General features: G+C 34.2%; 2 protein-coding genes across 7 annotated transcripts in view; both read right to left on the bottom strand.

Moving 5' to 3' along the window:
• Fur2 (furin-like protease 2) overlaps positions 1 to 25,325 on the bottom strand; it is a 319,156-nt gene that overhangs the window by 261,007 nt on the left and 32,824 nt on the right. For all 6 annotated transcript variants that reach the window (XM_070110819.1, XM_070110817.1, XM_070110816.1 and 3 more), the window contains exon 2: positions 14,456 to 15,751. The gene's annotated coding sequence lies outside the window, so the exon portion shown is untranslated. The remainder of the gene's footprint in view (positions 1 to 14,455; positions 15,752 to 25,325) is intronic.
• Positions 10,421 to 11,048, bottom strand: LOC106620464 (uncharacterized). Its single transcript, XM_014238971.3, has 2 exons — positions 10,915 to 11,048; positions 10,421 to 10,859 (listed from the first exon to the last, which is right to left on the bottom strand). Exons 1-2 carry the CDS (start codon positions 11,012 to 11,014, stop codon positions 10,543 to 10,545), a joined length of 417 nt encoding a protein of 138 aa, XP_014094446.3. The 5' UTR covers positions 11,015 to 11,048; the 3' UTR covers positions 10,421 to 10,542.

Raw genomic sequence — 25,325 nt, forward strand, 5'->3', positions numbered from 1 at the left:
ATGGGTAAGACATTTTTTTTGCAATTTAGTCTGAGCAATTTTTATACAAGTATAAAGCTGATGAAACATTTTATAGTGTAAGCGAGAGTTAGCATCATTCAAACTATTGAGCTTGTGTTAAGGAACAGAGTAAACTTAAGATAAAGAATTTGTTACAGTTGCTTATCTTAATTGCTGCGGAAGAGCATATCCCTGGAACAGATATATTATCTCTATGTGATTAGCCAGAAAGCTCATCAGAACTTAGCTGCAATGAAAGCTGGGAGAAAGCTCTTAAGCGAGATCAAGAGCTCTTGTGAAAGCTCTAAAGAAATATAAAAGTATATTGAGACTTATTTCTGACATATTTTAAGAGCTTTTATCGAGCTAGATCGTAATAATTTCCGATCTCTTTTAAGCGCTTTCACCAAGCTTCCGCTTCTGCTAAGTTCTAATTATTTCCATACCCATCGAGCGTAGGATAAATACCACGGATGAGCCAACCAGTTTTTATACGTGACATGAAGAAGTAGAAATTTGACAGAATAATTCCACTTTTATTATCAGATTAAATACATATTTTTGAGTGGGTTCTTAGTCTTGACTAATGTAATCTATTATCAGCTTGGACTTCAGCACATAACATTATTTTCCACAAATCAGCAATACACTACTCACTATATGTCGTAATGGCAGAAGTATTCAAATAAATTGAGAGCTCATAAAATATTACATGCACTTGGCTGTCGTGTCCTTAAGCACATTTTAGCAATGTTGTTGTAAGTAATTCATGATTATTTTTGGCGTGTACGTGTATAAACGCATATTGCATCCTTTTAAATTTTATGAGCGCTATAAAAAGCCGCTGTCCTCGAGTTCGTGTCCACGTATCGTTGTATCGTTGTCGCCCTAACTGTCATTGGCTTTGTGCACTTCACTCGTCGCATTTGGCGGACGATGTTCGCTGTTGCCTCCGCTGTCAACGTGCTGTCAGTTGGTGGTCTAGGCTATAACTAAACCGCAAGTTGAAGAAGAGCAAACACACATACATACATATGCCAAAAGCTTAATAGTGAAAGCAGCAGAGGAAAGTGAAAAAACATTTGCTGTCACTTATGGCGCACACACCCTCATATACAAATGTTCAACTACAAAGGCAAAGTGACCAAAAAGGGCAGAAATTCGGTAAAAGCAAAAGGGATTTTTCTTTCAGTACAAAATCGAGCGCCATGCCAGCACTTAGCACTTGGCTTTGCTTTTCATTTTGGTTTGCTCTTTTTAGTACCTCTTTTTATGCTGCACTGCCTTTGCCAACAACTTCAAATGCCAACAACATCATTATCCTTGTTGTCTTTTGGTGTTTTTTTTTTTAGTGTGGAACTAGCGTTCGCGAAAATAGCCAACCACACGCTTGCACTTAGCTGGTTTCACATAAGAAAATGACAGTAAAGATGTGGGCGAAAAAAATTAAGTAAAAAAGTAAGGTGGATCACGTCCGAGCGCAATAGAATTATTGTATATTCGTGAAAGAAAGTTTGATCGCACAAATACATATAGAAAAAGAGTTCTTATGTCATAATAACGTGACGTTCTTTTTATTGCCAGACACCTCGGACCGTGAAATAACACAGAACAGAGTCTCAAAGTATTGTTTTCAAACTTATGCCGGTATTTTTTAGACACAAGTATTTGAAATGATCACGAAAGAAAGTCTTACATTAGTCTTATTTTAGTTATCCTTTTAATATAGATTAGTCAATTCCTAGATTCAACTTGATCTAAGCTCTGATTTGTTCTACTCATTCAACCTTCAAACATCGAAAACCACACTATCACAATATACATTACTTGTAGATCGGCCGGGTATCATAAAAAACTTTGGCAGCACTGTATTTTCTGTAAAGCAAAATTTTGCGTCCAACCAAACCGAATGCGGAAAATGAAACGAGCGCAATCTACAAAAGCAGAAGCAGTGGGTCAGCTTTAAGTACTAACTACAAGAGGGTATATTCAAACTTCCCACAAAATTGGCATTAAAAACTGCAGACAATAAGCGAATTCAAGGATGTTTTTGTCATTATTCTAGTTGCTGGTGCTGCTGCTTCTGATGCTTGGCTATAATGCTGAGGTTACAATAGGATTGTTGCGGCGCTTTTTATTATTGTTTTGTATTGTTCACCGTCACCGCATTATTGTCAATTCTATGACTTTTAGCGACATTGACGTTGAATAGAAGCCAACTTAATAAGCTCAAGGATACTTCGGACAAGAATAGTGGTAATTCATTTGCCTTAATTATAATTGAAGAGGTATTTAAAGTTTAGAGGCGGGTATGGAAGATTTAAGAGCAGATAGAAATGAAATGAATCGCATTTGAAAGCAGTTTCAGTAAGAATGAAGAACAGGAGGACACTTTGCTTTTATCAGAGACTTCAATTAGGTAGCTAAAGTACTGTGTAGACCAGCTACCTGCAAATTTGTTTGCTCAACAGTAATCCATTGCGTTCCACATATCGAAGAACATATATTTTACTTACTTTTTCATTTGCTTCAGAGGATATTTAAAGATATTTCATAGTATACAGTTGTAGTTGGATTAGGATATAATAAGCCTTAAGCCATGTTTTCTTTATATGTATATTATGGCTACAAACGCGAGTACTGAAAAGTATTCAATATTTTTTATTGAGTGACTTAATTGTTTAAATAATATTTAGCAACAAAACTAGGTTATCTTTTCGGAAACGCTAATAAAATGAGCGTTGTAAAGATGAGTTTACGAAATATTCCGTTAATATACTTGATTTTGTGAAAGTTTGACGTTTGAAAATTTTTAAAAATTTGGTTTGTTTGTATGTTAAACTCCGTGTTTATTGAACTCGAGTTTGTGAAACAACAAAATCTTATAATTGGAGTTTAAACCAGATTTATATATTTTTTTGTTAAACTCCAAGTTTATTAAACTCGAGTTTGTGGTACAGCAATAATTTCAATTTAGTGGTTAATACAGTTATAAGAATTTTTCTTTATGTGAAACTCCGTGTTAAATAAACTCGAGTTTGTGGAGCAGAAAAAATTTCTATTTGGTGGTTAGGACAGGTCTAAAAATTTGGTTTGTTTGTATATTAAACTCCGTGTTTATTAAACTCGAGTTTAAGGAACAACAAAATTTTAAAAGTTTAAATCAGATTTATATTTTCTTTTTGTTAAACTCCGTGTTTCATAAACTCGAGTGTGTGATACAGCAATAAATTCAATTTAGTGGTTAATACAATTCTAAGACTTTTGTTTTTATGTGAAACTCCTTGCTTATAAAACTTGAGTTTGTGGGGCAGCAAAAATTTTCATTTGGTGGTTAACACGGATCTAAAAATTATGTTTGTTTGTATGTTAAACTCCGTGTTTAATAAAATCGAGTTTGTGGAACAACAAAATCTTCAAATTGGAGTTTAAACCAGATTTAAATATTTGTTTGTTAAATTCCGTGTTTAATAAACCCGCGTTTGTGGAACAGCAATAATTACAATACAGTGGTTAATACAGGTCTCACAATTTTGTTTTTGTTGTTAATAAACTCGAGTTTGTGGCATTACAAAATTATAAATTTGGCGTTTAAGGCGAGTTTGTCTGTTTGCTAAACACTGTAATTAGTAATTTTTGTCTTGTTGAGGTCATGTTCATCGAAAATGAGGAGGGATAATTATTTCGATAAGAAAAGGACAATATTCAAGACAAAATTCTATATTTGCAGAGCGATCAAAAAAATAGTAAGAAGTTATTAATATAGAAGTGAGGTAAGATGCTTAGTATACTCTTCTGTTCTTGCTTCCAAAGGCATCAGCATTATAACAGTAATATTGAATATAGCAGGATATAAAATGTGGCAAGAAAAATTCATGAATACTCTGAAGCTATAATATGTTTGAGGAAATTATAATGATGGTGGCCATTTAAGAATTTTGAATTCGAAAGCGAAACCATATGGATTACCGCTAAGCTTAGTTTTTCAGAACTGAAGATAAACGGTGGGTCTTTATGGTTTTCCTTTCTTCTGAAGAAAAACAAAATTTTTTTTAATAACTAATTCAAACCCACAATTTCATCACTTGAAACCCTTCTGCACTGATGGTGATTTAATAACGTTAAATCCAAATTTAAAAGCTCCACATTCTTTAGTGACTCTAAGCACATAATCCTTCATTTAAATATTTAGTAACCACTAAACTTTTTAAATAAGTTTGCGTCGCGAAAGTTTATGCCCCAAAACTGCACATTCACTCTCATATAAGTTTCTACGAAATTTCGGCTTGCCATTTTACACATGAAAACCCTCAAAAATTAAAAAAAAAACTCCTAACATAACTAAAATGGACTTCGCTATCGAGCTGTGCCACACATGTATATATATATATTATATGTACCAACAACAAACAACTACAGTCGCTTGGTAGTTGGTAATTTTGTTGTTTGTGCGGTTACTCTATATCCTTGGTGGCCCTAATCGCTGACTGCGGTCGCTGAGTAACACAAATACAAATATGCAGTAAGTGAAAGCGTGAGAGATAGCATGGCAAATAAGTCGAGTGTGTTGTAGCTAGCAAAAGCGTTGCGCAAACCACTCCAAAGACGAGCGACTTGTACTAAAATTTTCATATAAAATGCAGTTGACTCTGAAGCGTTTGCCACTGCTAATTCCCGCAAACATTGCGACCTAATTTTGGCGTATATATATTGGGTATACAGTACTCTTCGTAGAAAGTATAGCGATTGCCACATTTAATGTGACTGTCAGTTCTATGGCAAGCACTCATATCAGACGGCACGCGCTTTCCACATTACCGCCTGCCGCACTCTATGTACAATGTAGTTATGCTTTCTGAAATTTAGACTCGCCATTCTATATAAGGACTTTGGCATTATCAGTATGCGCTTGTCCTTGCTTTACGGGCAGCCCCTTCTTGTTGCCGCGCCATTCATTCCGCGCATTCTATATTTGGTAACAACGCCATGACATGTTCGCTTGTCGACCGCTTGGCTGGTCCTCGTTTGCCAGTGTCTGTGTACTGCCTTGTGGCTCCTGACGCCAACCACGTTATGCCTCTACTTAACGCTGGCTACACTTTACTACTGTCTGTTTTTCGTTTTGTTGTTGAGCCCCGCCGCCTCTTTGTCGTCATTCCGCAGAGTCGCGCGCATTATCTTTGCCACTTTGTTGCTTATTTACGGCGATAAAATGGTTTGCAGAACACGTTTACTATGTTGCTTATATCTGCCGCTTGTTTATACTGTCATTATCGGTGTGTGTGTGTGTGTGTACACATACATATTTGATGTTGCGAAAATATATTTGCATGTTTGTTGTGCCCCTGTGTGTTTCTCTCACCAAAGCAGCGTGGTTTGGGCCAAAAGCAACCAGGGAGTTGTCGCTGTTTCCGCTCGCTCTGCTAGCGCTTGTTGGGAACACAGCCGTCACGCCCTCATTAATGTTCACCACTAGTGCTTGACATTGGCTGCTTTGCGCTTTTTTCGCTATTTTCTACTATCCTCCCGTCGCCATTTTAAGTTTATCCTATCTTTGGGTCGCAAGCGGTTCAACGCTGCCGCTCAGTTGGCATATTCTTTTGTTAGTATCGCCTTGTTTTCTTGGTTTTTTCGGATTTTTAATGTTATCCAGATATTTTAAGTTTAAATTTTAAGTTTTATGTCGCGTACGTGGTGTTTGTTTGTCTCCCGCCTTTGTGGCCTTAACGGCTGTTTTGTGTTGCTCTTAATTTTCATTGGTTGTTTCAATTAGTGGGTACCCTGCAGGAAAAATTTCAGCAAATATTTTTAATGATATTTGTTTTGAGAAATTTTAAAACATCTTCTAGCGCAAAAGAATGTCCATAACATCTCCATCTACTACTTAAGGGGTTACATGGTTTTTTTTTTCATATAAAAAAAGGATAAATTTTATTCAAAGTTTTTATTATTGCAAAGACACATATTTGATAAAGATTTTATGAAATTTTCAAAGTCACTACGCCTGCTTACGCGTTGACAACCGTATTTTAGACAGAATCATCAAACGTAAAAAGAAAAATATACGTGTTTGAACTAAGACCATTAACTAGATATTGGATTGGAGAAAAAACAAATAAAGTAAAATTTTTTTTTTTGAAAATACAGTTTCGAAAAAAGCGCCTTTGAAGTTTTAAGTGACAACATAGCTGATCTCGAGCGCGCAACTTTAGCTTTAGCTTTAAAGCTGTATCTTCAAAACTATTACTGGTATCAACTTAAGAACTTAGAACAATAATCTAGAGATGTTATAGAAATAAATAAGATAATAATTTGTATTTTTTGAAACCGTGAAACTCATGTGATCTCTTAAAAAGTATTTACCAGTTAAAGAAGACTCTACATTGATTTGTAGTTTGAGAAGACATAGATTGATGTTTCTATGAAATATTTATATTTGAATAACTAACAATAGAATGCCTTGTCTTAAGGACTTACCAACCTTTAAAACAACTCCATTTATTCAAAATTTTGGAACGTATGAGCTATATTTTAGAATTCCTATGAAGAAACACTTTCATTCTATTTTGCCTTGAAGAATTTTATGATGTTACGTTTACCTCCAGCATACTTGACGTTTTGGTATTACAAGTATTTAGAACTTGTTGGAGCCAACTATCAAGCTTTTGGACAATGTAGAGAAGTTTTTGGGCTTCTCTGTCACAATCCTTAGAGATGTTTGTACATATAAATGTAAAGTTTATTGATACAGAAATAAGTTTAACTTATAATTGATTTTATCTAGAAGTCTTTTAAATTTTTAAAAGCTATAAAAGCTATTTTTTTAATGTGGATCTTCATTAAGTCATATAAAAGCCAAAATAGTTGCACAGATACTTTTAATATTTCTTATTGTAATAAAAACTAGATTTATGCTTTCAAGTTATTTTAATTTCGCTTGCATTTCCCTACAGGGTACGGCAGAATCACAAGTGTGTGCGCACAGTTAGTACATATTATTTGGTAATGGTCGACATTAACTCTTAAATATTAATCTAAATTCTGCTTTAGAGATTTGCCTGGCTTTTTGAAATAGAGTTGAATGTATACACCTATATATGAATATATATGTTCATAGAGACAGATATAAGTTTGTAAAGTATTAAAGCTAAGTACGATTTTCATACAACCATTGAGTTGCTGAGCGCTTTAACGTTGCGCTCTCGGTGCAATTTTCGATTCAAATTATTTGTGATTATCTCGAATCAAAATGAATTGTCATTTCATTATTAAATGAATTTATCATGAATTTTTGAGCACTAGTAGATTGGAATATATGGCAGAGGAGTTAGGAATAATATATAATACCATTTTTCCATTTCTCTTCTCAAACTTGCAGGAAATCTATTATAAAATACTTGAAATTTTATAACAAAAATATTGATAATTTTTTCCCCAAAAAAATTTAGTAAATTCGCTTAATTTAGTATCGCTATAAGTAATATATTTTTCTTAACGTTATCTACAGCTATCTTATCTGCTTGCAAATTAATTTTTCGGGAACTCTTAACTGCCAAAAAAGGCAGCTTACCTTAAGAACTTCAAATTTTCTCACCAATAGCCATTATGTGCCACCATAAAGGTGAATGTGCACTTGAACTAATGGAGAAAATATGGTGAAACGAAGTGAGATGCGCCGCAGTGAATTATAATAAATTTGTGTTCGGGCTAAATTCCTGTTATGCTTATTACACATGTGGGAGAGCTATTTTATTGCCAACTTAGTCAAGCAAAAAGTAGCTAGGTGTTTGGAGTAAGATATTTATATTTTTTCGAAAAAAACAATAATAATAATAATAATATCTCTGCTCCATAAAATAAATAACACTAAAATTTAACTGCAAATGGCTTTATGTTACATATCCACATATTCGTGGATATCTTTGAATGAAAGAGAGAAATTATCATAAAATAATTCAATAATATCGACGCATCTAAGCTTAGCAAGGTTAAAGGTAGTTTTTTTTCTCTCTCTATATTTATATAATGTATACATATAGGCATAGCTGTTAGAAGAAACATATGCCTACATATGCATACACATATATGATATCTGCCGCTGTTAGTATTAGGTATTGACGACAGAAAACGTGAGTTAGGATACTCATTTCTCTGTGGGTGTAATGGTCTACTGATTTGAACTAACGCTGGTTCTTTGAGGCACAAACTGTTTAGTATTCAGCGTAGCATATATGCATAAATTACGAAAAATAATGAGTTAAGGGAGGATTTGCTAGTTAATATCACTTTTGGATATAAAATTGAGATCGAGATGGTTCATTAGGTTTGACATAGTTCGTCGTAATATAGTTAGTTCAATTGAGTCGAAATATTTCCGACGTCCGTACAACAGGTAGGGGTTTTGCCTCAAGGTTCTGAAAAGAGCCCAATATTCTGTTGCAATTATAGTTCTTCCTCCATCATCTGTTCTTCTAACAAGCACTTAATTTTTATTTTATCAGTAAAAAAATGATTCTCTAATTCATTTAGACAGTTAAAGCAAACTACAAGATATGGGTCTACATTCCCCAAAATGCTGTATAGATGTAAGGCAGCTATAGGGACTTCAAATCCTTTGCAGAGAATTCCTTTCAGTAAACTATATCAGCTTTTTTGGGGCGGAGATATGAGTTATGAGGTCAAGGAATAGTCACAAAATACTAAATTTGGTGCTGAAATTCTTTTTCACAGAATCAACTTAACTATTTTATGCAAAAAAACACTCGTTATTTTTTGAACGAATCGGAAAACGATAGCTTCGTGCTGAAATAAATACCCAAAACCCGGTTGTGCGGATCCTTCATACTATCTATACAAGTATTTTGAGCAGATAGTTCAACAAACCTTGAAAGCTAAAAGAAGAAGACTAACAATTCAATTAGAAAGAGTTGTTACAAAATACTAGCGACATTATAAAAACTCAAATAAAGGAAAATTACAACCTTCTTAATTAAAAAAATTTCAAAAATCCCACAAATAATTCTGAAATAGCAACGCACTTCAAGAGTCAATAGCATTTAAAACATCCTCTGGTGTCTGACAAACTTTCAACTTACACCCACATCTTCATTTTAGTGCCTATTACTACAAGTATTACAAATATTACAAATTTCATTATGTAATTACTTGTATATACGTGTTCTTACGCATGTGTCTGCAACAAAATAGCAAATCCTAACACCGATTTCCGTGTTATTTGTACAGCACCTCGCTGTTGCTCATGTGCCACCTATGGATTTGTGTTGGCTACAATGACTGACTGATGTTGAGCCAACTTCTTTTTTGTACTGCTCTTTTCTTATCGGCTTTGGATTTATTTGAATCTAAATTGAGTCACTTTTTTGTTTTTGGTATTTGTATTTATGTTAAGAATTCTTTGTTTTTTTTCCTCCACATGGTAGTGCTTAATACAGTTTTTTCGCGTGTGAAATGTAGAGAGTTTGGTTATTGTGCTTTTCTTGCTGTTTTCGTTGTCTTTTCCAATCGGATTCATTTGCTTTGACGGTTAATGGCATATAATACTTATTCCTATACTCCTGCTTATATGTATACATTGCAAATACTTCTAAGATACTGTACAGTTTGTGGTTGTATAACGTAGAAAGTGACCTTCGTCTCGGGGGCAATGTAGGCACTTCTATGCAATGAAAATTTAATGGCTTCTTCATACTGTTGCAACTTAAAATATTTATATTATGTATGTATCTATTTCTGTCCATGTAAGTGTGAATAACTGGAAATGAGGATGACATGTGCAGGCATTTAAGCGATTTATAATAGTGTTGTCATTGTCTTTGACACATACAGGGCAAGAGGACGCTCACACATGATAGTTGCTTGTTTAGAATCTGAACTCTGTCATCACTACAACTCCACCCGCTTTATATATTCGCATATAACTACTAAATAGGGCGTTCCCATAAGGCGCTTAGCTCGATACACTTGCCCACTGATGCTTCAACTTCTTCAAGCCGTGTAAAAAACTCGATTTCTGAAGATCTGGATAGTAGGCACTGTTGGTAGAGCAACTTTTTTCTCGTCACATTAGATCACCATCATTTTGTTCTTTTCCAGGTAGTCGATGTATGTAGATCCCACCTTGTGAATTCCTAAAAATGTTTGTCAACTTATTTTCGACTATTAGGACAATCTTCGTCTTTTTCGAAGTAGGTTCTCCAGGTGAAGTCCCACATTTCAACTATTTCTTGGTCTCTTTTGTGTATTTATGTTTCGACGACGATCGCAAAATGAAGTAGAAACGTCTTCGAATTGCACTTAATGATTATTAGACACTGCTGTGAAGTGGTCGCACTATTCCACTCGTTATGCGAAATGAGGAGACTTATGCCCAATATAATAAGTGAAAGTGTTTGCAAGATAATTCGATATACTATTCGATATGTTTCTGTATTTCTTGTATAAGCTAACACCAACTTAGACCCGCAAGATATTTATTAAATTTATTTGAATAGTACTATGATTCCAGAGCTACTTGAAACTACCTCAACCACGCAATTGATAATATCCGTATCCATTACTAGGATAACCTTGGTATTGATATTGATATGAGACACTATCAGATTGGACATCATCAGATTGCACAGCAGCACCATTATTGTCGGAGCCTACAGGTTTTTCAGGGCTTTTCGGATTGGCGGCGTTCTCGCCGACACCGTTCGATGCAGGTTCTTTACCAGCGACTGCGTGGCGAATTTCGCTGACAAGCTTCAAAGGAGCTTTAGCCATACGATGTATGAGAGCAGTATCTGGTACCGTGGTATCTTCATCCTTATTGTTAGGATTATCGGCATAAGAAAAATCTTAAAAATTGGATTATGTAAATTAAATACTTGAACTATATCTGGTAATACTCACCCATGAAAAGGATTACTATAAAGCTCAAAATGACAAGCGCTTGCCGTCGGCGAAAATGCAAATGTTCGGATTGACGCAACATTTCAAAGACTATTTGCATCCGCTGTGCTACAATTGTCACTCTAGATTAATTGTACTGTCATTTTGAGGTCTATTTATTGCAACAACTGTGACTAATGCCATATTATTCTGTAACGAATCGAATATGGATAATTTGCTGCGGTGTTATAAAATGACATTGACGTGGTGGAGTGGATGGAATACGACCGCTTTGACAATTGAAACGAATCAATTGCTTATATTATTCTTTGGTAGTTACAAATATACTTTTAAATTTACACAGGGTTCTTGTGTAGGTATAAGTCGATATTAGATTCTTGTCTGTCGGTGGAATATCAGATTGGTCGAGTATAGCGTTTTAACGTATTAAAAATTATCGATTTCAATTGAAATCGGTATTTTAACCTTCAAAATCTATCGATATGTCTTTTGACGGCCAAAGGAATTTTCGTTTTTGGACCTTTTTAGAATATTAAGGAAAAAGTGCAACCGATAACCAATCGATAGTGTAGTGAAAATATATATATAGGTATATCGAAGAAAACAATTTCTGGCAACTTATTAGTTTTAATTTTTTTATCGTTTTACAGAGTATAATGAACGATTTTAAGACCAAAAACTCGTTCCATAGCAACGAACAGCCACCATATTCACCGGATTTGGCCCCATGCGACTTTTATTCATTTCCAAAACTCAAGTTATCACTACTAGAGGGAACTGATTCTGAACTGAACTGATCGATTATTAGAAAAAGAGGTAGCAGATGTGTATTGCTTCCGAAAGAACATATTTTAAAGGCGACAAAATAAATATTGATGAAGATTAAAATTTTTTTGTTTTATTTCCAATTTCCGGAAACTTTCTGGTCTTAATAGAAACATATAGAATATACATATAAAAATACACATGTTTATATATATATTTATATATTGTATATAAAAATTTTATTTTCTTACCTGATCGTGTTCTTATGAGTGACGATAGCACTTATACTATTTACGGTTCGGAGGCTTATTGCCGGACGCTAATTGATATGTAAACACTTGTTATTGTCAATTAGCGTATTTCGCAGCACAATAAAAATATGTTGAGTTTTTGAGATTTTTGGACTTTCCATTTTCAATGTAAATCACTGGGGAAGTACAAATGTTGTTATTCAAAGCGTTGGTTTTTGACTGTTGTTAACTGTGACGGTTACTAATGATACCAGGGTACGATTAATTTTTATATCCCAAACAAAGTTATTGTCTACAAAATTCAACAAAATTTGCTTTAGCAATGGTCGCTTTCGTTGCCCTAGACATCCGAAAAAGTCGACAACAACAATTATTCGACCGATGGCGTCACATAACAATTTTCAGTTCACTTAACCAACTAGCCGAATATATTGACCATATATTAATTAAAATTTAAATATCTTGCCTATTTAATCAGGAGTTAGCCTCTCTATCCATATTGTCTCTGAATTTTACTGAATCCAATTACTTTTGCCATTCACCATAGGTATTCCCGAGCAAAATTAATATTAATTAAATTACTTTGCCTAGCTTAAGTACAATAATTACAGTAATAATCGTTCGTTTCTACAATTATATGCAATTTATTATTTTTTAATTACGACTTTGGGGTTAAGTTTTGTAATTAATATGCGGGGCACCGCCCACATTTAGGTGAAATCACATATCTTCGAACCTGCTCCACCAATTTCAACCACATTTGGCGCAAAAGATTGCTTTGCCATGCCCATGTTACAATGCGAAAATGGACAGTAACCACGCCTACTTCCCATATAACACAACTTTAAATTCCATCTGGTTTTTTCACTTTCCAGTATACAAATCAAGCACTTATCGATATGCCATCTCAGATCTAAAAATGGTCAAAATTTGGACCGTAACTATTCAAGCCGCCACATATCGATTATGTGGACCCCAGAGCTTATGGCTGACTTTTTGCCGAAAATGTTTTTTTGCTAATAATTAACCCTTATGTTGAAAATGGGTTGAACCAGATCAATACTTCCCCTAATTGCCTGAAAATAAGTTCTCAAGTACACCTAACAATTTCAAAAATTAATGCAATCAGCACTTCCATTTCTATGCACCCAATGATTTTAGTATACTTTTTCCTGACGGAAAGTAAAATATAGTAATAATACTAAGTGAGTCTATGACCTTCAAAATAAGTTAACATGATGACTAATTTAATTTCAATCCATTCACTATTTCGTCGAACAACATTTCTTTATCTAAAGTTTTGCCAACACCAGAAATTACACCGGTTTTGATCCTTGCAAGTTGCAGGAATATGAAATGTTCGACTACACCCGAACTTAGCACTTTCTTACTTGTTACTCTAGCAGTTATGCGCCTCAGCAATGATATAATTTATCATAAGAATCTTTATAGAATTTGTTCCTGAACAAACAGAGAAAATAAAAGAACTGTTTTTTACCGAGCTGCCACGACTCAAAAGTATAGAGATGTGCGGAGCAACTAGGGAGTTTATATCTTAAAGGATTTCAGTTTCTGTGATACAGCGTTATTGAGGAACTGATTTGAACAAGTTAAGTCGAGGAATGTTTTCTAAGCATAGTCTTTCATTTTTTGAGCTGATTTTCTTGTATTGCTAAAGAATCAAATTTCGGGAAATCTACCGGTTTCAAAGAAAGAAAGTTTTCGTTCGTCGAGGCTCTGCTAGTCGATAAAGATTGGCTTGATAGTCAAACTAATCTAGCATAAACCATTTTTTGATTATTTTTGAGTCTCAAAAATTTTGACCTTGATAAAAGTTCTGCCCTGAGGGCACTTATACAGCAACCTACAAGTTTTCTAAGCTCAACTTTGTCTTCTGATACAAACCATTCTGCTTAAAATCTGTTTGAAAAATAGTACATCCACCATCAAAATTTTACTCTTTTCGGAAAAACCCTTCATTTGGTGTACTTTAAATGAAGTCTTCAAGACAATGTAGATGAGATACATAAATGAATCGCGCATACATATATACGATTGCTCCCGACCGTTTGCCGAATCGTTATTCCAAAACGAAATGAATCATGTTGGGGCATATGAAAACAAAGCAGGCATAAGATTGCAACAAAAAAAAAAAAACAACGCATCAAATAAGTGAGAGATGCGAAATTACAAGCTACGCTGATTGCTTTCAATTATGCAATGAATAATCACGTAATTAAAGGAAGAGCGCAGCGACTGGGCCAAGCCGTAGCCACGGACCAATGCATACGGCACTGTGAGTGTGGGAGATCGGCACGGCAATGCGGTAAGTAGAAAATCTTGTTGGAAGTGTAATTAAAAAACTTGCGAACTTACAACGTTTACACAACTGACTAAATGAATGGCGGCAGCTGAGCTGAATTGATTCGGCTAAAAGGCGCTGTGGCAGCGTTTAAGCGCTCGGGCGCTTGAAATGGATGGCAAAATATAACTAGCAGTGCTTGTATAATAAGGCAGCCACTTACCTGGTTAAATGTTGAATACCAAATTCAAAGCTCGTCGTTGAGTGCTTGAACTGTCACACTTCAACGTGCATTTGTGGGCACAGGAGCAAGTCGACGATGCAAGAGTTTATTAGCTATGCGAAGTGGAGAAACAGCGGTGTGAAAAATCCAATAAAAATTATGCGTAAAAGATATGGCGAATCGGTTAGTTAGGACTGTAGTTGGCACTACGTTTATGGTTGAAAGAGGAAGAGAACTCTCTTCTATATATTTTTTGCAGACGCGCAACACTTTCTCAAACAACCGTTATGCGACCGTTGAACTTTCACGTTTAATGGTGCTCACTACTTTTTCCGGAATGTCCTCACATCTAACGGCAGGGCAAGCTAATCAAGCTTAAATAATGAACTCAAATCGATTACTTGTTGCCGCATGCAAAAAAGAAATAGCAAATCAGCTGAGTAGATAAGAGAAAATTAGCTAAAATCACGTTGTCTTTTATTTTAGTCACGTAATTATCTATTGGCTTTTTTATTGAATTCTTCTCACATTTACTTTGTGTGAAGCATTTCACGCTTTTCCACAACTCGTGCTATTGATTTTCAGCCTCGCACACTTTGTCGGCAATGCGAATTCACGCGCGCTCACGATTCACGTACGAATGCTTGTAAAGTGGTCGACAGATTGGCAGTGCATTGATGACAATCACGACAAAACAGCAACAACAACGAAGATATAGAAAATTATGCAAAAACAAAAGAACACACGGTTAATATAATTAAAATCAGCAGCAACGCGCTTCCGCTTATTGACTTGGTTATATCTGGAGTTGAGACTTATATAACGCAGTTATGTTGTTGTTATTATTATTGTTATTATATAATATTATCTTTATCGGAACGTCTGAACGTCTGTTCTGCACAGAACTTCACTTACACACTTTTGCTTTCTTGCAACAGCTTTTTATTTATATTGTGATTTTATATAAATTTTTTTTTTCGCTCCCGCTTGTGTTTGCTTTCTTACTTTATAAGACTGACAAACAACAAAAGTAGTATGAAATGAATTTTTATATTTTTGTTATTGTTTGCTTGTTTACTTTTTCAACTTATTTTTTTTTTTTGTTTTGGGGCACTTTTTTATTTCTGTCTGTTTTTAAGCAAGTGTTCGATTTCGTTGCCTCGAGTCTCGATTACTTAATATTTTTTGTTTTTTGCCTTTTTATACAGCGGTGTGTTCGCTTTCCGACAACAGCAGCCTTTCTCGAGTTTTTTTTTGTTGCTTTTGTTCTTTCAGGCAGGTGTTGGCGTTGACATTCTGCAAAGAAAATATAAATAAATTATTTTTCGTGAGGTAATATACATATACACACACATAAACGCTTCAGTGTTGCTATTTGTGAAGCGTTTAAACTTTTGTACTGCTTCAGGTGAAGAGTGAATGAACTTGGGTGGTTACGTGAATGGAATTGGGCGGGTTAAAGTTCGGCATTTGCACGAAAAATTTTTCAAGGCAATATTTAATATTTGTATGAAATATGGGGCCAGAAATTATCTCCCGCCTTGCATATTAATAAAAATAACTGAATAACGCTTAAAATATCTCGATATAGTCTTAAAATATGACTTTAGGTATAAATTGTCGGTATATATGATAATACCTACATATTATATTGTTTAAAATTATAAAAATATTCAGATAAAAATATTTACTATATATATTTACTTATTTATTTATCCACTTGTGAATTTCAATATTTTTTTTAATACAGTCATATCGAATGTACATATTTTTGAAAACATTCCCCGAAAATTTAAAATTAATCCAGCAAATAGCTTCGGAAATATTTGTAAGAATTTTTAAGTTTAGTATATTTGACTCCCAATACTTTGAACGCGTTTTTTCGAAGCGCTGTTTTCAGAGTCGGTGATGAATCAAGAGAATCCAATATCTTTCAAAATTAATCACCGATTATTAAAGTACATTAAACTCTGTATACATATTGTTAATTAACAGGATCTTATATAAAACCATGGATTTACTCACCATCACTGCCAAAATTTAGTATAGTCTCTCTTACTACTCAATAATTCAGTCTTATTAGGTGACAAAGGAAATTCATATCTGGCAATTTTCTTGCAAAACCCGTATATACTCAACCACCTTGATAATTATTATTTTCATATGAAATTCTGTGATCTGTGACATGTAATATTTAGTACCCTAACGGAAAACGTCTGCACGCAGTCGTGCTACCGTCGAAAAACAATATCCAAAACGGAAACGGTCGTGAGAGCGACCGAAACATGTAGTAATAAAGAGCTTGGAATAGTAATAAATAAGCGCATTGGTAAATTCTATCAAAAGTTGAGACGACTCATCAAGAGTTCCAGAATAATTTTAAAAACCACAGAGCAATTTTTAAAGCCTACGAGAGGGTTTAGGTAAATTTATATTTGTGGTACATTGCTGCATTTATGTAATATTTATAATTTGAAAACAATAATCAAAGAAAGGCTTAAAGAAGCTCATAAAATCTAATAAGCACAAGCATTTGTATATTTCAATTAAATATTATTGGATTTCAGTGCAAACCTTGCTGCCTATAAATATTTATACTTGCCTCGCCCTAAAAGCCTCGTAGTCTCAGCTTAAATCATTATTATTAGCGCATATGAATATATAAGTAGAGTAGTACAAAGACGTAGACAACAGCAGGCTTAACTGTATAGTGCTTTCGAAGCTACAATAGAAATCTGCCACAACAATTAAAGTCATTTGGAGTAATTAAAAGAGCTTGGCGATGATTGAAGGATTTTGTTAATGAGATAATTAGGAGAAGACCAGTGAAAAGATTTTACATTTGAAAAGGTTTGTTAATGTGATGAATACTCAATTGAAACTATTAATATTTTGTGATTATATAGAATACTATATGCTGTCATATATTTTCAGCTTATGTGCGTCAAATCAGATACAACCACAATGCCGAAAGTGCCACTGAAATTCTTAAATTGTCAAATCAACGAAAACTCTTTGATAAAATTGTCAACTAAACCTGGAGCTAGGGGTAAAATTTCAGACAGTTGAAGAAATAAATCGTATAAAATAAAAATCTAGAAGAAAATTTAAAATATAATCCACTGTTACGTAGCTACTTCAAATTTTATTGACTCTTATGGCAGTTTCACTTTTGGCAAATTAACCTTTTTGCCTGAAAAATTGTCAGCCTGCCGCAAATCAAGCGCAGACATCAAAGTCTAGACTGATTATACAATTGATTGCTTAGATATTTTGTAATACTTTGCTTTATTCGCGGTATTCGTTTTACGAGCCGAAATTCTGCGAAAAATCACTTTAAACTGTTTCGTTCAATCTTCGATGGTGAAGTGCGCGCAAGAATTTTTATATGGAAAATGTTTAATTTAATATTTTACAAAATCTGTTGCAATGAGCTAGAAGAACTTATAAATTCAATAACTACCTAAAAGTTTTTTGTTTCTTAAAACATAATTATTGAAATTCAGCGTGTACAGAAGCGAAAAAAATATATCTACAAATTTGATTAAAGGCGCTCTATATCACAAGTATTTGTACTTTTACTGAAGTAAAATTATAGCAATTTTTATATCCTGAACAGAGTATATTCAGTTTTCTCCGAAGTTTTTTATATGCCCGTCTATCTGTCGGTCGTATATACCCATATTAGTACATCAGTTTTTGAGATATCGATTTGAAATTTTGCACACGTCCTTTTCTCCTCAAGAAGCTGCTCAGTTGTCGGAACTGCCGATATCGAAACACTGAACAATCAAACTCAAGTCTTTAGATGGAAAACTTTTTTATTTGTCGAGATATCTTCACGAAATTTGGCAAAAATTATTGCCCGAAGCAGCGCTACAAATTCCGAGCAAATTATTTATTGCTGAATAATTTTTTATTTAACAAAAATTTTAAAAAATTAATATTATTATTATATAATCTCTGAAATATTTTATTAAGCTAAAACTATCCCACCTTCTTTGCGATTAAGTATTACATAGCTAATTTTAATTTTGCTAATCTATCACTATCATCATGACGTTTTCTAATTACATTAAATAAGAGCCAACTGCTAGAAAATAAGATATAAAATAAAAGAAAAACACCGAAATTGAAATAAATTAAAACTCGCCGCTGAAAGCGACTCCCTATTCGCAGCTGGGAACCTTACAAATTGCGCACTCTCACTTTTTTCGCTCTTTAATTTTATGCTTCAATTATCGCACAACTTTTCCAGTAAACGCCAAACACCAAAAGAAGAAAACGCCGTAACATACAATACCACCATTCAAGGCAGTTGCATAGTAGATGTAGGTATGTTTAGAGGAACTCTGTTCGTATTACATAAATTTCGTTAACGGATGACTTAACAAACATATTGCGGAGCCAGTCGACTTCGATTTTTCTTTATTCAATTTTTCAAATTGCAAAAAACAAAAAAACAAAAACAAAAAAGGGAAAATAAAATTTGTTTGGCGCGCACAGCGGGAGCTGATATCTCTCGCCAACGACTTAAAGGGCAAGCAGACTGCTTAAAGATCTTTTCGCCTAACAAAATTTTCGTCATTTAACTTTTTAGATTTTATTATGTTTCTGCAACATTTTTGTGAAATATCTATTACCAAACAATGTTGTCGCTCGTTTTCTTTGCTACAAGTAAAAAGATAGCAGTTAACTATTGAAAGAGACCAACGAAAAATATAGCATTTTACTATTAAAACAGACCTGAGGCAAATGTGGCAAAATAATGAGGGGAGAATAAATGAGCAGAGTAGTATATCGAATGTGCATAGTCATGTGAGTTTGTAAGTATTGATAAAGTAGTAGGGAAAAGTAGCAGTAACCAACCGGTTTGCATTCGAATTTTTTTGCTCTAAGCTTCGCTTTGTATCTTTGAATGTCGTTGGAGGCATAAGAAATGTTCGAATAAGTTATGCATACACTCAAAGTAAGTGCCCTGCTGGAAAAAACTTACAAATAAAAATATATTTTAATGCGGCGATAAAAAAGAAATTTTGTTAAATTTGTGTAAGATTAGTCTTTCTACAAAATATTGATAAATCATTTATATAAAGTCGTCACGAACTCATATGTTCTTATGTACGAAGTCATTACTCCATTCGAGACTAGCGATTTCATTCTAATTCGTTGAATTTTTGTTACTTCGTACTAATTGAGAACTCCCTTTGAGACTAAGGTCTTCGTTTCAATTCGGCAATTGTTGATTTTTCCTACATCTTACTAATAATGAATGAAAAAAAATAACAAAGTGAAAAATCGACATTTTCTAGAACAATGAGGATAAGGCATTTCATGTCAGTGGGCTAGTAATGGTACGAAGGCCACTAGTGTTGTAACAGTTAGAACTAGTACACTTTGAAGTAAGGTTCTAAACTTGATATATAAGGTTGTCAAATATCTCCCTTCCGCTTTTTTGCTCTTAATTCAATGCTTTATAAAAAGTGTTACAGTGATCGGATTTAGTTAAAATATGCGCCGTTTTGTTCGATGATCTGTTTCCATCTAGACGGCAACTTCACAATACCTTCCTCGTAGTAGCCCCCCTCCTTATTTGCGAAGAATTCGGACAGCCACTTTTCACAAGCCTCTTTTGAGTTCAACTTCACACCACCAAGGGCAATCGCCATGGACAGGAACAGGTGGTAATCACTTGGCGCTACGTCCGAGCTATATGGTGGATGCGATAAAACCTCCCATCCGAGCTCCTGTAGCTTCTGACGAGTCATCAACAAAGTGTGTGGTCTGGCGTTGCCCTGGTGGAACACTACACTCTTCCTATTGGCCAATTCTGGACGCTTCTGGTCGATCGCCTGCTTCAAGCGGTCCAGTTTTTTGCAGTAGATGGTAGAATTAAGCGTCTGGCCATATGGGAGCAGCTCATAGTGGATGATTCCCTTCCAATCCCACCAAACACACAGCAAAACCTTCCTGGCCGTCAATCCCGGCTTGGCCACTGTTTGGGACGATTCACCGGCCTTCGACCACGACCGTTTTCGCTTGATATTGTCGTATGTGATCCATTTTTCGTCGCCAGTCACCATCCGCTTCAAGAATGGGACGAGTTCGTTCCGTTTCAGCAGCATATCGCAGGCGTTGATTCGGTCCAGAAGGTTTTTTTGCGTCAAATTATGCGGCACCCAAACATCAAACTTTTTTTTGTATCCAGCCTTCTGCAGATGGTTCAAAATGGTTTGGTGGCTAACTCCCATCTCCTGGGCGATGTCACGAGATGCTATATGCCGGTCTAACTCGATGTATTCCATGATTTGATCGGTATTTGTCGTCACAGGTCTTCCGCCGGCTGGCTTATCCATGGTGTCGTTTTCACCGGCTCTGAATCGTCGAAACCATTCCTCCGCGGTTCGAATTAATCTCACGGAACGTTTCTCTAGCGGATTTGCCTTTAACGAAGGAAAACTTTCAAATAGCGCGAGTTTCGGCGTTAGTGAACTCCATGTTTACACGTCTATAACTGTTGAACGCAATATCCAAACTAATCATGCATATCGTTGTTTTGTAGGTTATGTCAAGACCTTTCAAATTATGTATAGTGTTGCCAGATACGAGCTCTGTAGCGCTTTGTACATTGCCGCGAAATTCAAAAGACAAAAAAGCGGAAGAAAGATATTTGACAACCTCATATATAATTCGCGGACTAATTAGGCTTGAGGCACATATAGTCATTACAGTCTCAAGCGTTTCTGGTTTTCTCAAATGGAGTTAACATATTTTGTATACTTAACTGTTTATTTTTCGTTTCTAATAATTTCTCTTCGACGCTTAATAACTGTTTTTTAATTGTATTTTTATTAAAGTAAAATTCGTATTAAATTCGAAATGTTGTGATTGAATTTACAGTTATTAATACAAAAATGTTGGTTAATATCTATATGGTAAGCTTCGTGACTGCAATAAATATAGTATATATATAGTTTCCCAAAGTTCCGAGGTAAAATACAACGCCACATGACATCAATAAATTATTGATAATTATTTTAATTGTTCGCCTAAATGTAGGCAGCGTTTTTCTTTGAAACCTTTATTGCTTCTCACAAAATTGTAAAGTATTGGATATGTATACGGTGAGAGCGAAAAAGTATATGACCACTTGCAAAAGTGTTGCCTACATTTAGAATGAGTCTACGAATGTGTGTGAAATTGCGGGAAGAAATTCAATCTTATTTTATGACAAAACCTATCTCTTTTTCAATACCCATTAATCGCTTTATTTCTCATTTTATTTAAGTAGATTCAATTGTTAAATTCTACTACTAAACTTTTGAAGAAATATACATTTTAATTGATTTATCATTTGAAAAAATATATTTATATTTTTGTTTAATTCTGAACTAAATTTATAAACAATTATGAATTTTTGTTTTTCAACCATACAGAACTATGGGCCTATGTGTAGACAGCGATTCACTGTTATTATTTCGTTGCCTCTTAGCACACCGTTAAAACTGTTGCCTACAATTAGGAGAAGAGTGTGAAAGAGTCTGAAACTATATACTATAACAATATTTTATTTATTTTTAATTCATGATTACGTTGTTCTCACCGGTTATAGAGCCATGCTCTTAATTGTAGGCAACTACCTACTTTGACAATATTGCCTACATTTAGGATGAGTGCACAAGAGAGCCTTAGGTTAAGGACATTCAAGCTGAATATCGAATATATGTAGATATATAAATGCATAATTAACTTATTAACACCCATTTCAATACATTCTATTTCCGCATTAATTTATGTATTCAATAAATAATCAAATATGTATGCAAGATACATAACAATACACTTTCGAAGAAGTTCCTTCACTGTTCAACTAATTTCACTGTGGTTGTAATATTATAAATCTTCATTGTTGTACAGCAGCTTTTTGTTGCAATGAAATGAAATCGAAATTGAAAGGTAATTCTGAGCAATACATAGCAGAGAATATCGTTAGCAGAAGAGCGGCAACAGCAGAGCAGCAGCAACAGCAACAGCAAAGAGCCAACTAAACAAGCATTGTCTTGCCACACTAACTGGCAGCAAGAAAAGCGCAGCAAGCAACAGCAATACTAATGCGATTGCCACAGTTTTGTGTGTTAATGTGGCAACAATGGCAGCAAACGCTGTGGAGCAAAACAAGTTGGCTTTATGCAAAGTAAATTTATGTACCTCATATATATATATATATTATCATATATATATATATACCAAACATATATGTATAAGTATCACAGTTTGCCACACTTTTGCATGGCCAAAGCATGCAAGCTGTTTTTGTTGTTGTTGCAGCTGTATTTGCAGTCTACAGCAGTGCTGCAGCGCCATCAACAAGCCAACAATATATAATTCTTGCCAAACACTGTTAGCTGTTAATATTAAATGTTGTTGTCGTCAACGTTTCTGCTGTTGTTGTTGCTCTGGTTGCAACTTATTGTTTGTTGTGATTGTGCTTGCTGCTTTGGTTGTCGCCAATGCCTGTTGCAGCTCTCAGCACTGCTGTTGTCGTCATCGTCAGCAGTCACATTGTTGTTGTTGGTTTTGCAGTTTTTTGCTATTGTTGGTTTTGCGTTGTTCTGCTTGTTGCTGATGTTGTCGTCAGTGTCGTCTACAGGCATTATTACAACATTCGCCGCATTTGCCATTGTCTTTGCTACTAAAGTAGTTGTTATTGTAATCTGCTTGCAGTTCCCCATAACAGCGCTTGTGTGATTATTGTCGCAAAAATGCGCAATGTTATGCAGTTGCTATAGATTATTGTTGTTGTCAAGCTTAGTTTCTCGCTATTTTCAGTCATTTATTTTGCTTTTTAAGCTCTATGTTGTTGTTGTTTTGTGTTTTTTTGAGTCAAGATCTCACTGTCTCTCGCTTCCTCGCATTCTCTCCCTTTTACTCTTTCTTTCTCTAACGAAAAATTCAGCCATACCACTCCAATCGTTTTGCCTTGTAGCACTTACGGCAAATTGTTTGTTGTTATTTTTGACCGTTAAACTAAAAACTTTTGTAATTGGAATTTCTTTTCAGCTTTAGTCCAAAATTTTATGTTAAAAGTTGGACGTTTGCATTTGAAAATCTTGGCCACTTTAAACTTCAAGCTTCCAGCTAAACAAATTTCCACATTTCCCTCAATGTCCGGTCAGTGAGAGTCCACTTGCGACACACATACAAAAATATAGACACACACACATATACTTGTATGTATGTAGTTACATACATATTTGTACACAACACCCACTAATCCAAATATTTACGCATTTAAATACTTGCATTCTCCATCAATATGTGCCTTGTGTCGGCTCGTCTCTCTCTCATTCTTGCTTTATGAATTCAATTTCGAATTGAAAGTTTTGCATTTCCCGAAAACCTTTTAAATTATTGAAAGCATATTTTGCTAGTTACTATGCAGCGCTTATGCCCGAAATTTATGTTTTTCTTTAATGGATTTTGTAAAAGTAAAGGCGTCCTCGTAGAGTTAAAGTTACCTGTGGTAAACTTATAAAGAAACTTTTGTTGAAACAATAACATACTAACACAAACAAACAACAATAATATCGTAAAACTTGTAAAACAACAAACATATTTATAAATTTGGTTTATAATCAGGTTATAATATATATTTTGCTTTTAGTTCAAAGTGTATGAAAATTAATATTACTTATCGGTTTTAATCGAATTTACAGTGGTTTGAATATTTCGTTAATACATACTTAAATATTCCATAAAAAAAGTTCCATTTCATTACAATATGATTTTTTTTATTTTAAAAATATTTCTGATAACATTATGACGCCTTAGTTGCTTCCCAACGTATATATAAGAATATTAAATCGAAGCTACTTATAAGGTCAATAAAATAAATCTTATAATGTTTTCTTAGACTTTAACAATATTTATGTCAAACTCTATATGATATTTTCTGAGGGTAATGTTCCCATATCGACTAAATATAGGATGCAAGAACAAATAATAGCTGCAACTAAAATTAAGATTTAAGATAAAAATGTTCTTGGTATTTGTCGATAGAAAAAGAGGGAGCGTCATTCAAGTAAACAATCCCAAAGGTGAGCGATTTTCATTCGAAGGAAAAGGAATGAAAGAATGGGAAACTCAAGTAAAATCGTGCATGAGTTTAAAACACTTTTATTTTGATTATAATAATAGGGCTAGTGAACTAAAGGAAAGGCATATCGATAATACTGAAAGTTACGAAAATATATTGTTAACCGATAATTTAAAAAAATTTGGCTACAAAGTGGCGAAAGCAATAGAAGCAACAAAAATGTTGAAAAAGTCTCATGGGTTTAAAAAATTTTACGATTGTAATACTGTGACTAATGAACTAAAGAAAAGAATTATCGATAACTAATAAAAGTTAAATATATTGATTAATCTTTAATTTAAAAAATTTTAGGCAAGTGAAATTAACGGTAAAAACTAAACGAGTATAGGAAAATTTTTAAAGACTTTAAAAACTGGTTTCGATTATATGTTAATATTGTGGCTAGTGTAGCAAACAAGTACCATTAAATGAATAATCGAAAATTTTTACAAATTTTAGGCAAAAGTTGTTAACTGTAAAAAAACTATAAGAGATTTTTAACAACTGCTTAGTTAGCTATATCGCTTAATCGATAATTTAAATATTTTTTAAGGTATTTATCCTTAACATTAAGCAATACAAGAGTATTGGAAAATTTTTGTGGGTTTAAAAATTTGTTCTTCGATTATGATATTGTGGTTAGTGATAGAACCATGCAAGTACTAAGAAAGGAATATCGATAATTTCAGTAAGCTTTATTTATCGATTAATCGATAAATTTGTAAAACTTTACAT

Source organism: Bactrocera oleae, chromosome 5, assembly GCF_042242935.1.
Source record: "Bactrocera oleae isolate idBacOlea1 chromosome 5, idBacOlea1, whole genome shotgun sequence".
Taxonomy (NCBI): Eukaryota; Metazoa; Arthropoda; class Insecta; order Diptera; family Tephritidae; genus Bactrocera; species Bactrocera oleae.

Bases quoted from the DNA above. Each gene is read 5' to 3' on its own strand.
- LOC106620464 (XM_014238971.3), bottom strand. From the start codon at position 11,014: ATGCAAATAGTCTTTGAAATGTTGCGTCAATCCGAACATTTGCATTTT. The intron at 10,860-10,914 runs GTGAGTATTACC...CCAATTTTTAAG, and splicing joins TATAGTAATCCTTTTCATGG to ATTTTTCTTATGCCGATAAT.